Source organism: Neovison vison, chromosome 12 (genome assembly GCF_020171115.1).
Source record: "Neovison vison isolate M4711 chromosome 12, ASM_NN_V1, whole genome shotgun sequence".
NCBI classification, from domain to species: Eukaryota; Metazoa; Chordata; class Mammalia; order Carnivora; family Mustelidae; genus Neogale; species Neogale vison.
The window spans coordinates 97,472,424-97,485,370 of NC_058102.1; the positions used below are offsets into that span (position 1 = coordinate 97,472,424).

At 33.5% G+C, this 12,947-nt stretch overlaps 1 protein-coding gene across 1 annotated transcript; it reads right to left on the reverse strand.

The window, feature by feature from the left end:
- Positions 1 to 9,289: 9,289 nt before the first annotated feature.
- On the reverse strand, positions 9,290 to 10,228 carry LOC122891150 (olfactory receptor 6C75). Its single transcript, XM_044226617.1, has one exon. The coding sequence runs from the start codon at positions 10,226 to 10,228 to the stop codon at positions 9,290 to 9,292; it is 939 nt and encodes a 312-aa protein (XP_044082552.1).
- Between the last annotated feature and the right edge of the window lie 2,719 nt (positions 10,229 to 12,947).

The following is a 12,947-nucleotide window of genomic DNA, read 5'->3' on the forward strand; positions in this document are numbered from 1 at the left end:
AATTTTTGTGCATGTAGTTTATCCTGTTATGTGTTCTCTAATTTTCTTGTGTCCATGTTTTAGTTTCTGTCATTAATTTTGGAACGTTCTGCAACCACTATTTCTTCAAATATTTCTTTTTCTCATTTCTCTTTTCTTTTTCTAGTGTTCCAATGATGCCTATGTTACAAGTTTTTTTTTTAATTATTTTTTTTTAAGCATAACACTATTCATTGTTTTTGCACCACACCCAGTGCTCCATGCAATCTGTGCCCTCTCTAATACCCACCACCTGGTGCCCCGACCTACCACCCCCCACCCCTTCAAAACCCTCAGATTGTTTTCCAGAGTCCATAGTCTTTCATGGTTCACCTCCCCTTCCAATTTCCCCCAACTCCCTTCTCCTCTCTATCTCCCCATGTCCTCCATGCTATTTGTTATGCACCACAAATAAGTGAAACCATATGATAATTGACTCTCTCTGTTTGACTTATTTCACTCAGCATAATCTCCCAAATTCTTGGATGCTGTTTTGTTCATTTTTTTTCTCTTGCATTTCGTTTTGTAGGTTTTTATGAGCTATCTTCAGGATTCACTGGTTCTTTCCTCTGCCTTGTTCATTCTACTAACATGTCTATCAAAGGCATTCTTCATTTTAGTTATAAGTGGTTTTTTCCCCCCTAGTATTTCCTTTGACTCTCTCTTATAGGCTTCATTTCTACACTTAATTTTGTCGTCTGTCACTGCATGCTTTCTACTTTTTCTTTTAGAGCCCTTACCATATTAATCATAGTTGTTTTCAACTCCTTGCTAGATATCTTTAACATCTGTGTTATATTTGTTCTAATTCTGTAGCTTACTTTATTGTCAGATGGTAGGTAGGGTATTTTGTTTGTTTTATTTTTTTCCTTTGCTATGCATTGCAATTTTTTATTGTTGAAATATAAACTGATGTAAACAGGCCATGAGTATGAAGATTTAGGATAATCTTGTTAAGATAATTTTGCTGGGATGTGTTTAATATTTGCTGCAGCTGAAGCTGTAGGTTGAAGATGTTTTCATATCCTTTAGTGTCTTTGCTTTTTATCTCCCTTTCTGTAAGTATTCTTTCCAAGAAAGAGAAGAGCTCTACAGCTGTAATCCACTGTTACATTGTATATTGTGTGGTAGTAGTTGTGGGAAAAAGATAGTGTTTGGGAATCTTATGATTGCCTTCAACATTTTAAGCTTGTGTCTCTATGATGTGATTTTCACAACTGTTTCTCTAGAGTATAATTGTCCCAAACATTTGCCTTTGAGTTGAGAGCTAAGGTTTAGAGAGGAATGGATTGTGAGTAATGTGCTTTGCCCAGTTAGGATAATGATATAGTAAAGTTCACTGAAAAATAAGCCTTTGTAATGGAGAACAATTTTGGTGTGTCTAGAAAAGGTTATTTTTCCTTCAGCAGGAAGGGGTTTTTCTGTTTTTCACAAAAATGTCTGCAGGTAACCTCCATGAAAGTGTGAGGTCATTCTGAATTTTCTAATGCTAGTCCACACTTATTCTCAACAATTTGTCAATACCATTTAAGTATTCCTACCATTTTATGGCTCCAGCAGTTGTATTCCAGGTAAGCAAATCTCACCCATGACTCTGAATTTGTTCCACTTTTTGGTTTGCAAGGTAGCAGTTTACCCCATGACTTCAGTTCTCTGAAAGGTCAAAGCCATGTTATCAATTTTCAGTTTGTTTAGCATTTTATTTTCTAAGAATGGGAATTCCAAGTTCTTTGAGTCAAGCTTACAGTGAAAGTTTTTGTGGTTGTTGTTGTTGTTGATATTACAAGTCTAATCTAAAATTTCTATGGGAAGCTAAAAAACCTAAAATAGTCAAATTATCTTTTTATTTTGTTATGGATTTTTATATAATAAAATTACTAAGCCATTATTTGTTATAAAGCAGATTAATTAAGAGAATATGGAATTGGCAAAATAAAAGATATATAGATCCAGGGACAGAATAAAGAGTCCAAAAATAGACTCAAATGTATATGCTCAATTAACTTTTAAAATAGATGCCCAAAAGATTAAATGACAACACAATATTTTTCAATAAATAGTACTGGAAAAGTCGGACATCCATAAGCAAAATCTAAACCACAGCATATATCTTTTATTATACAAAAAATATAACTCAAAATGGAACTTCTATTTAAATATGAAAACTGCAGCTTTGTAATTTCCATCAAGTAGTGAATCCATGTATCCACATAAACAAGGAATAAAAAAATGATATATGAAAATACATGGATGAATCATAAAAGCATTTCACAAGGTTATAAAGAGACACTCAAAAGCTACATACTATATGATTCCTTTTCTATGACAATACAAAATAAACAAAACCAAAGTACAATGGACCAGTGGATTCTTCAAGAGCTGTGAGTAAGGAGTAGGGGTTGACTATAGAAATGCATGAGGAAATATTTTGAAGAGATTGAGATAATATTAATTTCGACTGTGCTTGTAGATATACAACTGCATACATTTGTCAAACTTTATAAAAGCATTCAGCTGAAATTTACTGTTTCTAATTTTTAATTCTCTAAGCCTGACCAAAACCCAGAACAGAAACAAAAATACAGAGTTAACTTTGGTGGTGTGAAAAGAAAGGCAGTGTCAGTATGGTGACGTGTCTTTTGAGATCTATATTTTTGGGGACAGAAAAGCTGGGAGTTTCTATGTTAAAATATGGTGTTTGGTATGTTAGCCTGGGAAGTGGAAGTATGCAATTTTTTTTAGTTATTTTAAACTGCAATCATTAACTTTATATGCACTTCTATAGATGGGGCACATTTAACAATAAAAACAAAGCAAATAGTAATGCAAGAATTTAATTTTAAAAGTCAGTATTTCCACTATACCCAAATTATTTAATTTTGAATCTATTTATGCTTACAATAAAATGTCAAATGTGAAATTAAACTTTGCGATGGGTCATATAGTTTATTTTCAAATTATCTGTAGATCTACTTAATTAAAAATCATGTAATTACTGTTTTTCACATGTAAGTATGAGTCTCTCTTCTGTGTATTGAAAGCAGACTTTGAGATTCAGCTCTTCCACTTATGAGCATGACACCTGTTGAAATTTAATTTTCCTGGAGGTCCTGTTCTTTCAAATCTTTTGCAATATTATATGGTTACAGAAACATAATACCATAAGGAGGTGATTGGGAGACAGGGAGCATAGAAAAGGCAAGGCTGATTTTACTTACCTGAAACACAGCAATGATGGTAAGGTGGCTGTGAGGATTAAATGAGACAATACATTTGCAGTAATCAAACAATTGTAAATGTATTCTGCACTGTTAACATTCAATGCATGGAACTTACTGTGACTGATATCAATGTAGAGTTTGGATTAGTACTTCTTGCTTTGGCCTAAGGTTTTCTTGGTTACTGAGAAAAAAATTTTAAAATGCTATTGCATTCATAATACTGTCGCTTATATAGTTATGGAATTGACTACATAATGTTGTTGCCAGGCTTATGGTGTACTCAGATCATGTTATTTATCTGTGGACTATACCCTCCAGGATGCTTACTGATTTTGATGAGTGTATGGAAAGACTCTTTTTCATTAGGTAACAGATTAAGTCTTTGCTCAATATTTCTAGAAATTGGGAAGGAACAACATAAGGAATGGAGAAAGTCCTGGAAAAGGGCCCTTGTTCCCTGATAGCTCCTTCTCCCTACTTCCCATTTTTCCGTTAATTTTGAGATGCAATGCCATTTTAAACCATGTCATCCATATTACTTGAAAGTGTTATTTTCTAGGGCGGTTCAAATGATGAGTGTAAGGACATTCTCAAGGGTGCAGAGAGATTGCATGGAACTCAGTCTCCATAGAATAATAAATTTAACCCTGGGTATGGCTAAGAAGTAGTATTAGAAGAGATAGTATTATGTGTTTTAGTTCTTTCCACAATGTTCCTTATCTGACGTCATATTGTCTTCAAAATGTTTACACGTACTTGTTACTACTTTATCCCAGAAGTGAATATGACAGCAATTGGCATTTTTTCACTCCTTATCTGCACCACTATCTACTCTTCTTGCATTCCCTGTCTTCACTGAAAAGCTCACAATGAATTGTGTCTCTTCAGACAGATTCCTGGATGTCATCACTTCCTCTATTTATCCCCCAGTATTGCATTTGTACCCCACCATCACTTCAAGAAAGTTTTGTTTCCTCAAAATCCCTCTTATTTATTTTTATTTTTTTAGTTTTACATCTTCGGAACTGATGTTTTAGTTCTGGATCTTACAATTCTATGTTTGAACCATTACAAAACCCTGACCTTCCTTCAAGTTGTCCTATGCATTGTAACCAGAGTTCATTTTTATCTGCTATACCCCTTCAATGAGTACTAGCTGCTATAGGAAAAATCCAAGTTGGTGCCTGGAAACAGTTTTTGGAATTATTTCTAATATTGAGAGTGATAATTTTTTTTTTTTTTGGTGAGTCAACACTTTATTATTTATTTATTTATTTATTTATATTTGGAAATGACTACATGATTATCTTTTTTAAAAATAATTTTTAAATTTTTTTATAAGCATATAATGTATTATTAGCCCCAGGGATACAGGTCTGTGAATCGCCAGGTTTACACACTTCACAGCACTCACCATAGCACATACCCTCCCCAATGTCCATAGCTCCACCCCCTTACCCCTCCCCCCTCCTCCAGAGCCCCCTCAGTTTGTTTTGTGAGATTAAGAATCTCTTATGGTTTGTCTCCCTCACCGATCCCATCTTGTTTCATTTATTCTTTTCCTACCCCCCAAAACCCCCATGTTGCATCTCTACTTCCTCATATCAGGGAGATCATAGGATAGTTGTCTTTCTCTGACTGGCTTATTTCACTAAGCAAATACCCTCTAGTTCCATCCATGTCAAGATTTCATTTCTTTTGATGGCTGCATAGTATTCCATTGTGTGTGTGTGTATATATATTACATCTTCTTTATCCATACATCTGTTGATGGACATCTCGGTTCTTTCCATAGTGTGGCTGTTGTGGACATTGCTGCTATAAACATTCAGGTGCATGTGCCCCCTTTGGATTACTATGTTTGTATTTTTATGGTAAATATCTGATAGTGCAATTGCTGGGTCATAGTGTAGCTCTATTTTCACCTTTTTGAGGAAACTCCATGCTGCTTTCCGGAGTGGTTCCATCAGCTTGCATTCCCACAAACAGTGTAAGAGGATTCCCCTGAGAATGATAATTTTTAACATTAAATTTACACATGGGATAAGAAGATTATTTATGTGTTTATTACAGCAGAGTCAATTTTGACTCACAGTATATACAGATGAATGACTCCTTTCCTTATTAAGAAACTAAAGGTTCATTGTATTGAAACCTTCAGGTCATCTCAAAAGTACACACAAGGGGGCACCTGGGTGGTTCAGTTGGTGGGGCATCTGGCTCTTGATTTTGGCTTGCGTCTTGGTCTTGGGATCATGGGATTGAGCCCCCTGTCAGGTTTTGTGCTGGGCATAGAGCCTGCTTGGGAATCTCTCTCTCCTTCTCCCTCTGCCCTTCCCTGCACAATGTCTCTCTTTCTCAAAAATATATAAATAAATAAAATAAAAAAATAAAATTACACATATGTGCTCATGCTGCTCTCAAATCTTTACAGAAAGATTTAGTTTTGGTGTTAATATGGGATACTGCATATATACACACACACACAGTTAAGAAGATAGCGTATAGGATATCACTGTTTTTCCAGATTTATATATGCTGGAAAATGAAAACTTAACAGGAAAAATAGCAGCAAAGACCATATCCTAGGAAACTGGAAAGAAAGAGATGATATTGAGAATGGCCTATTTTTGCTATTGCCAGAGCCAACTGCCTTCCAAGCCTTCATTCACCCACTCATTCATTCATTTCTTCAGTAAAAACATTGTCCATTAGATTTTTTGGACTCTAGTACCTGGTTAGTGATATGAAGTTTTCCTCATTCAAACTGCATATTACTCTCAGCTCAGAGTATTCACTCTTTCTTAAAAACTCAGCGAATCATCAGATCACTTAGTATGCAATCAATGAATTTAAGATAATATCTTTAATGCTTTTAATCATCTCCTTAGTGTAAATAAAAGGAGAAAACATTTAGCAATTGAATATGCTGTAAAATCTATTCACATAGTTTTTAACTAATATACAGTTTCTAATAAGTGATTCTTTTCATGTGGGATTTGCCAGATAGCATGTTTGGCCACATAAATGGGAGAAAAGACCATGCTTTGTCCAATGTTCTCTGCATGTTATTTCAAATGGTAAATAATTTCATTTGAGGATCCAACCCCAGTCCTCTTTACAACAAAACTTGTTATTCTTTCTGTGCTCTTCTATTCTTCGTTTTCTGCCTTTTCACCTATTTCTGACTCTCTCCTCATAAACTAAACTATATTAAGGATTTCAGTTTAAGCAGGGATTTAAGACAGAATTCCCGAAAGCTTGTATTGAAAGGTTTCCATTAGTACTGCATGAATTAGAGATAAAAAATAACTGAATATTTATGAAAACAAATGGATAGTATAAAAAGTAGTTATAGAGAACTAGAAAATACCCCCTCTCCTATGTTATAATGTTGCCTCTAGAGAAGAGAAATACGTAGTTTGCCTTTTACAGAAAACATAATTAAGTGGAATGTCTTAGAAAATATTATTGCATTTATTCTGTTCATACTTAGAAGAATCTGAGTGCAGGTAGCCTGGTTAAGATAAGGCAGAAATTCCATGAAATGTATAAAATAACTGTGTCTTCCAGTTCTATTCTAATTAAGTTGTCTGTTCATTTCGTTCACTTTTCCTTCTGAACATTTTTATACATGAGACAAAATGAAGGCTTTTTAAAATTTGTCTTTTTGTGTGATTTTTAGATTTTGTTATCAGTAAGTTTTAGTGATTATAACTTTTCCTTCAGCCACTCATGGCTTGTTATTAATATCCCAAGAGATTCAGTAGTCCATAAATGACTAATAGTCTGTTGGGAGTATTTTGTAATCTCCAGAATTTGAGGAATGCTTCCTGGGAATACGAGTCAATGAAATTCTAATTTGCAGTATTATTAAGAAATTTTTATTCTGAACTCCCATTTAACTTTATGTTTATCAGAACCAACTTTCAAGATGATAATTCACCAAGGGAAATAAATTACTATTTATGTTTTCCATAACCATGAAACAAAGTGACAGTAATTGCCATTTGAATTTTAAAAAGATTATGACACAGGTGTGCTCTGTGTGGTCATTACATACATGTAATTTTCCCTATTGTTAAAGGGAAAGTATTTTAGAATATTAGTATGAACAATAATAGGAATTTAAATACTTTTGAAAGCCTCTAAAAACATGACCTCTAGCATATATCTGATACATTTCCCCAACCATCACATTTGCAATAGAAATTTCATTATTTTGCAGTACTTTACAATAGTATATCAACTTACACCTACTAACAAGGTGAATATTAGAAACGACATCTTCAGAGAAGTTTCTGTTGATTAAGAGGATCAACTTTCCCTTACCCTTATTTTCCTTCCCCTCTCTCTTTACTTCTCTACCTACATACCTATCTATTATATATGCCATATATACAGTATATATTTATTTACCTAACATTTTCATATCATTTGTATACTCTCCTAATTTTTACTTTTGCATTTCTGCTTTCTTGTTACATTCTTATAAAAGCAAACCTATATAATTTCATTTTTTACAAATTATCCAATAAAAAATTTAAATTGAATAAAATTATCATTTAATTCTCATTTTGTAGTAATATGTTAAATCTGTTTTAAAAAAAATGTAACCGATTCCATGGAAAGACAATGGTAAGAAGTGAGTGAGTGCTCATGGACACTCTTGTCTGTCCATAAGAAATAAGAAAAGCTAATTCTATCTTGGACTTACAAACTATGTAGAGCTCTTTACCTAGATCAAAAAGCCAAAGTCAAATCCACTTACCTGGTATTGAGTTAGATTCACAACTACTGTTGTCAACCAACTTTCTTACTAATACCTTGGAGTCAAGGGGCTCATTAACTATAGGAACCAGGCTTGGGCACATTTTTTACATTCTCTGACACCTACATGAGTCATTTTCTTGGATTTGGGTGAGGGAGATAGAACCTGTTGTGAAAGAGACAATAGAAAGATAGAGACAGTATGTAGATTTGCTGCTAAAGGAAAACTAAAGCATAAGGAACTCACATATCATCATTTCCAAGATATTCTCTGGAGTCTACCTCTCACACTATTCTAGATTATGAATTTGTTGTTTTCATGTCAGTAGAAAAGACCATCTTGGTATCAGTTGGAAGAGTCTGAACATAAATACGAAATCTATTAGGATAGCTTAATTTACTTTTATAGATCACTCTTTTCCCTCTCAAATATTCTTGTCAGAAATAGAGAAATCTTCAGTTAACCTATATTTTTAGAACATAAAGTAAATTTCATCTTTTCTTTTACACTGAAACTGCTATTTTTTCCTCAAAAAACTAATACAAAATGGATACAACCTCATTCAAATGGCAAAGATAAATCTGACAGATTTTTGTCTTAAATTTGTATTTAATTTTTCAACATGTTTTAATCACATTTTATTGGTAAATTCATGGAGACATTTTAATAATGCTTTTAATTTTTAAACATGTTTTCTTGAGATCCCTTGGTGGCTTAGTTGGTTAAGCGCTGCCTTCAGCTCAGGTCGTGATCCCAGGGTCCTGGGATTGACTCTTGCCTCAGCTCTTTGCTCAGCAGGAAGCCTGCTTTTGCCTCTGCCTCCTGCTCCCCTTGCTTGTGCTCTCTCTCTTTCTGACAAATACATAAAATCTCTAAGAATGTTTTCTTGGTGATACAGAAGAAATTTGAGAAATATTAATTGATGCATATTTTTATTTGGTATAAAATATGTTATATATTTGTATGTGGTTTTTAGTAGCTTCTTACAGTATAGCAACCTGTATCTTTTCTATGGACGTATAAGCAGCTTTGCTTTGATGTGAGAAACAATGTAGATTATTGACATCTGAAATTCAGTTACACAGGAAGAGATTGACTGTTTCCTATTTAGAAAACCAGTCAAGACTTGATTTTTAGGCTAATAAGGAAAAGAGGCATTGATGATGTATATATGCCGGTCTGAAAGAATGAATTGAGGTGTTTAAAGAATTTAGGTAGAGAAAGACAGAATTCTTCATTCAACTTTGTTTTCAGGGATTTAGTTTTTGCATGACCACATTCATTTATTTGAAGAGAAGACCATTCTCTGGACCATGTTTTTGAAGGCTTGCTTTACCTGCTGATTTCTTAGTGTATATATGAAAGGATTCAAGAGAGGAGCCACTGAGGTATTAAGCACAGCTACTCCTTTATTTAAAGTCACCCTTTCCCTTGCGGAAGGTTTGATGTACATGAAGATACAGCTACCATAAGAGAGGGAAACCACTATCATGTGGGAGGAACAAGTGGAAAAGGCTTTTTTCCTTTGACTTGTGGAAGGAATTCTCAGAATTGTCCGGATGATGTATGTGTAAGAGAGAATAACTAGTGTTAAGGTGACCATAAGTGTTACCACCGCTAAAAAAAATGCCATGAGTTCTAGAAAGTGAGTATTTGTGCAAGAAAGCTGTAGAATTGGAGAGGAGTCACAGATAAAATGATTGATTATATTGGAGTCACAGAAATCCAACTTCAGCAGCAGCATTACTGGTGGAAAGATGACCAAGAATCCTGCAAGCCATGAGCTAAAGACAAGAAGGAAGCACACTCTGCTGCTCATGATGGTCATGTAATGTAGAGGTTTGCAGATGGCCACGTAGCGGTCATAGGACATGGCAGCCAGAAGGTAAAACTCTGTCACCCCCAAGAAGATAAAGAAAAATAGCTGAGTCACACAACCATTGTAGGTAATGGTTCTGTCCCTCGTCATGATAGTGACAAGGAATCTGGGAATGCAGACAGATGTGAATGATATTTCTAGGAATGAGAAATTTCGAAGGAAGAAATACATTGGAGTCTGCAGGTGAGGATCTGTAAGGGTGAGGGTGATAATGATCAGGTTCCCAGTCACGCTGAGCATGTAGGTAACAAGAAGAAATATGAAAAGTACAACCTGCCACTGTGGGTCATCTGTCAACCCGAGAAGAATAAACTCTGTCACTGTTGTGTGATTTCTCATTATTTTCCTTCTTTATGATGGTATTCTTTGTTTCAGCTGAAAAATAGATGAAAAAATAAGAAAGTTATGACACCAGAAAAGAAACACACACACACACACACACACACACACACACACACAGGAATATAGACATGCTTTAAAAAAAAATCATTGTTGCCTTATGTTTTTAGAGAGAAATGATTTTGTGGTATGTAGAAACAAAATACTTATTAAAACTGACTGACATATAATTATGTAATGTATCAATTAATTATTCCTATATTTCTTTCATTGTATTCTCATATATCTCATTATAAATCCTTGTCTTCTGAATGTTTTGATATATTCCTGAAAACAAAACAAAAAAAGAGACCTCTGAGACAAAAATCTAAAACTCAGAGCTTACTCCCAACATATTGCAAAATTTTGAAGGTTTTTTTTTGTTGCTTTCTTCTTCATATATTTTTAACATTTCTATTTTGAATACATATTTCTGTTTTCTTTTCCCATTCAACTTTTTGCAATCTACAGAGACCATTTGCCCATCTGGTAGAGTAATGTGCATCTGATAACAGTATATAGACATAGTAAACATTCAAGGTAAGCTTTTGGGAGGCAAAGATTATTTCCTATTACTCTTTTTTTTTTTTTTTTTTTACTTTTAGCTTTAACACAACTCTTGATGCTTTACAGGATTTGTTTAATTTTTTTTGTTTAAAATTCCTATTTTCTATAAAAGCTTTAGAAGTGCCATCATCTAAAATTATTTTAAGAAAGTTTTAACTTTCCAGACAGCCTGGCCACGTCTGTAATGTCTCAGTTGTTCTCTGTATCTTTCAGAGGTTTCAGAGCCTTCAAAAGGAATAATATTTACTCACAATTAGCCAATTAACTTAATATGTTAATGAACTTATTAAATCCTTTACCTACAAAATTCCTGGGAGGAAATTATTCCTATTTTCCATCATCATCCTCTTTTGGTCATAAGATATGCATTTTTTTGGGTTCTGCCTCAATATGATGGATGATAATCTTCAGTCTATAAAATTCATTTTGTGCAAAACTAAAACATAAAGTAGATCTGCTCAGTGTTAAGACATACAGAATAAATTACTTTGACTCATACAAAAATGATTACAAGGTATTCTAATATTGATTATATTAAAAATAATTATTAAAAGATACTTAGATAAGAACACAAAACCATCATGTAGTCCTAACGGTCACAAAATATTTATGTTATAATGAACATAAATGGTTGTATAAAACTCTTAAATTGTAACAGTTTTAAAAATGTCTTCATTTATATATTTCATATAAATTGTGTGGCTTAAATTTATTCACATATACCATTGTGCATAATTGAGAGTACTTGTATAAAGCATAAATTTACCCTATTAAAGCAAAGTTATTTCTGAAACTACTAAAGACATACTTACTTATTGGTATATATGACTGGTTTAGACAATGTCATTTCTAATGGCTTCTTTAGTTTGTTTAAACACAAGTGCTTTGAGATTTTTTCCTCAAAATTCTTTGCAATTGGTTTCTTCTATGTCAACTTATATTTGTAACCAGATCCTCAAAACATTGATAGTAAAGAATAATTCCAGGAACTCCTCTAAAACTTTTCATAAAGGGCATACATCAACCCAAATTTCTCTAAGGATCTGAGGTCCCAAGATGTCCTATGTGTTGCTACTTTAAGGTTTTAACTTGATATTTGAAATAAGTTATAGTTGAAATGAAGGCGAATATAATATCTTCCTGTTTGGTGGGCAAGATGACATGATTTTAGTAATGTCATTAGACTAGCCATATTATCTGCTCCATTCACAATGGACTCAAGAGGATTAGTTGAAAGAATAAACAAAAGGTACCATGGAGATTGGTGTTCTCAAGACACCAGCATTAAACTATAGTCCAAATTAGTACATAATTTAGAATAGAATATTTTGGTGACAGTGGCCTAAATTCAGAACAGAAAAATATAAAACAAGGTTTAAATTTTTATAATAATCCATAACTTTACAAGGAGAAGAAACTTAATGGAGTAAGAGATAAGCAATTTTTCAATGGCAATAGATTTAGGTTGTGAATAGTGGGTTTTTCTCCAATCTTAGGGAAATATTAAGAATTCACTGTGATGATTTAGACGGGGGCTGAGGTCTCTATCACTCTACACCATAAGAGATATCAGGCTTGCCTTTAAGGTTTTATATCTTTTCATTGAATGATGACATAGAAAGTCTGACCATGATTAGATCATTCCATTTACTCATTCAATTATTATTTTTAGATACTTATTATGTCTTGGGCTCAAGCTTAGGTTCTGAGTGCACAACGCTAGAGATATCTGTGTGCATAATTTTCACTTCTTGCAACAAAGTGTGAGAATTCTATATTATTTTAGAAATGTCAGATTCCTTTTCTCGTGTCCAATACAAGCAGTATTTCCCTCATCCCATGCATCATTTTATTTCTAAAGCCATCTATACTATCCCATTTACATTCATCATTTGAGACCTATATTTAGTTGCTATTTAATCCTGGAATTCCATAAATCATATAAATAATTTACATTCAGTGAAAATTGGAATTATTTGATGATCTTAAAATGCCAGGCACTTCCTGAAGAAAGATTTTAAGATATTGCTGTGTGTTCTTTGAGGCATGAAGTTATTCAAGGTATATGACTAAGGAATACAGAGTGCACATTGAAGGAGACTGTAAAAGCAGA

Excerpts from the sequence above, each read along its gene's own strand:
- LOC122891150 (XM_044226617.1), bottom strand. The coding sequence starts at position 10,228 with ATGAGAAATCACACAACAGTGACAGAGTTTATTCTTCTCGGGTTGACA.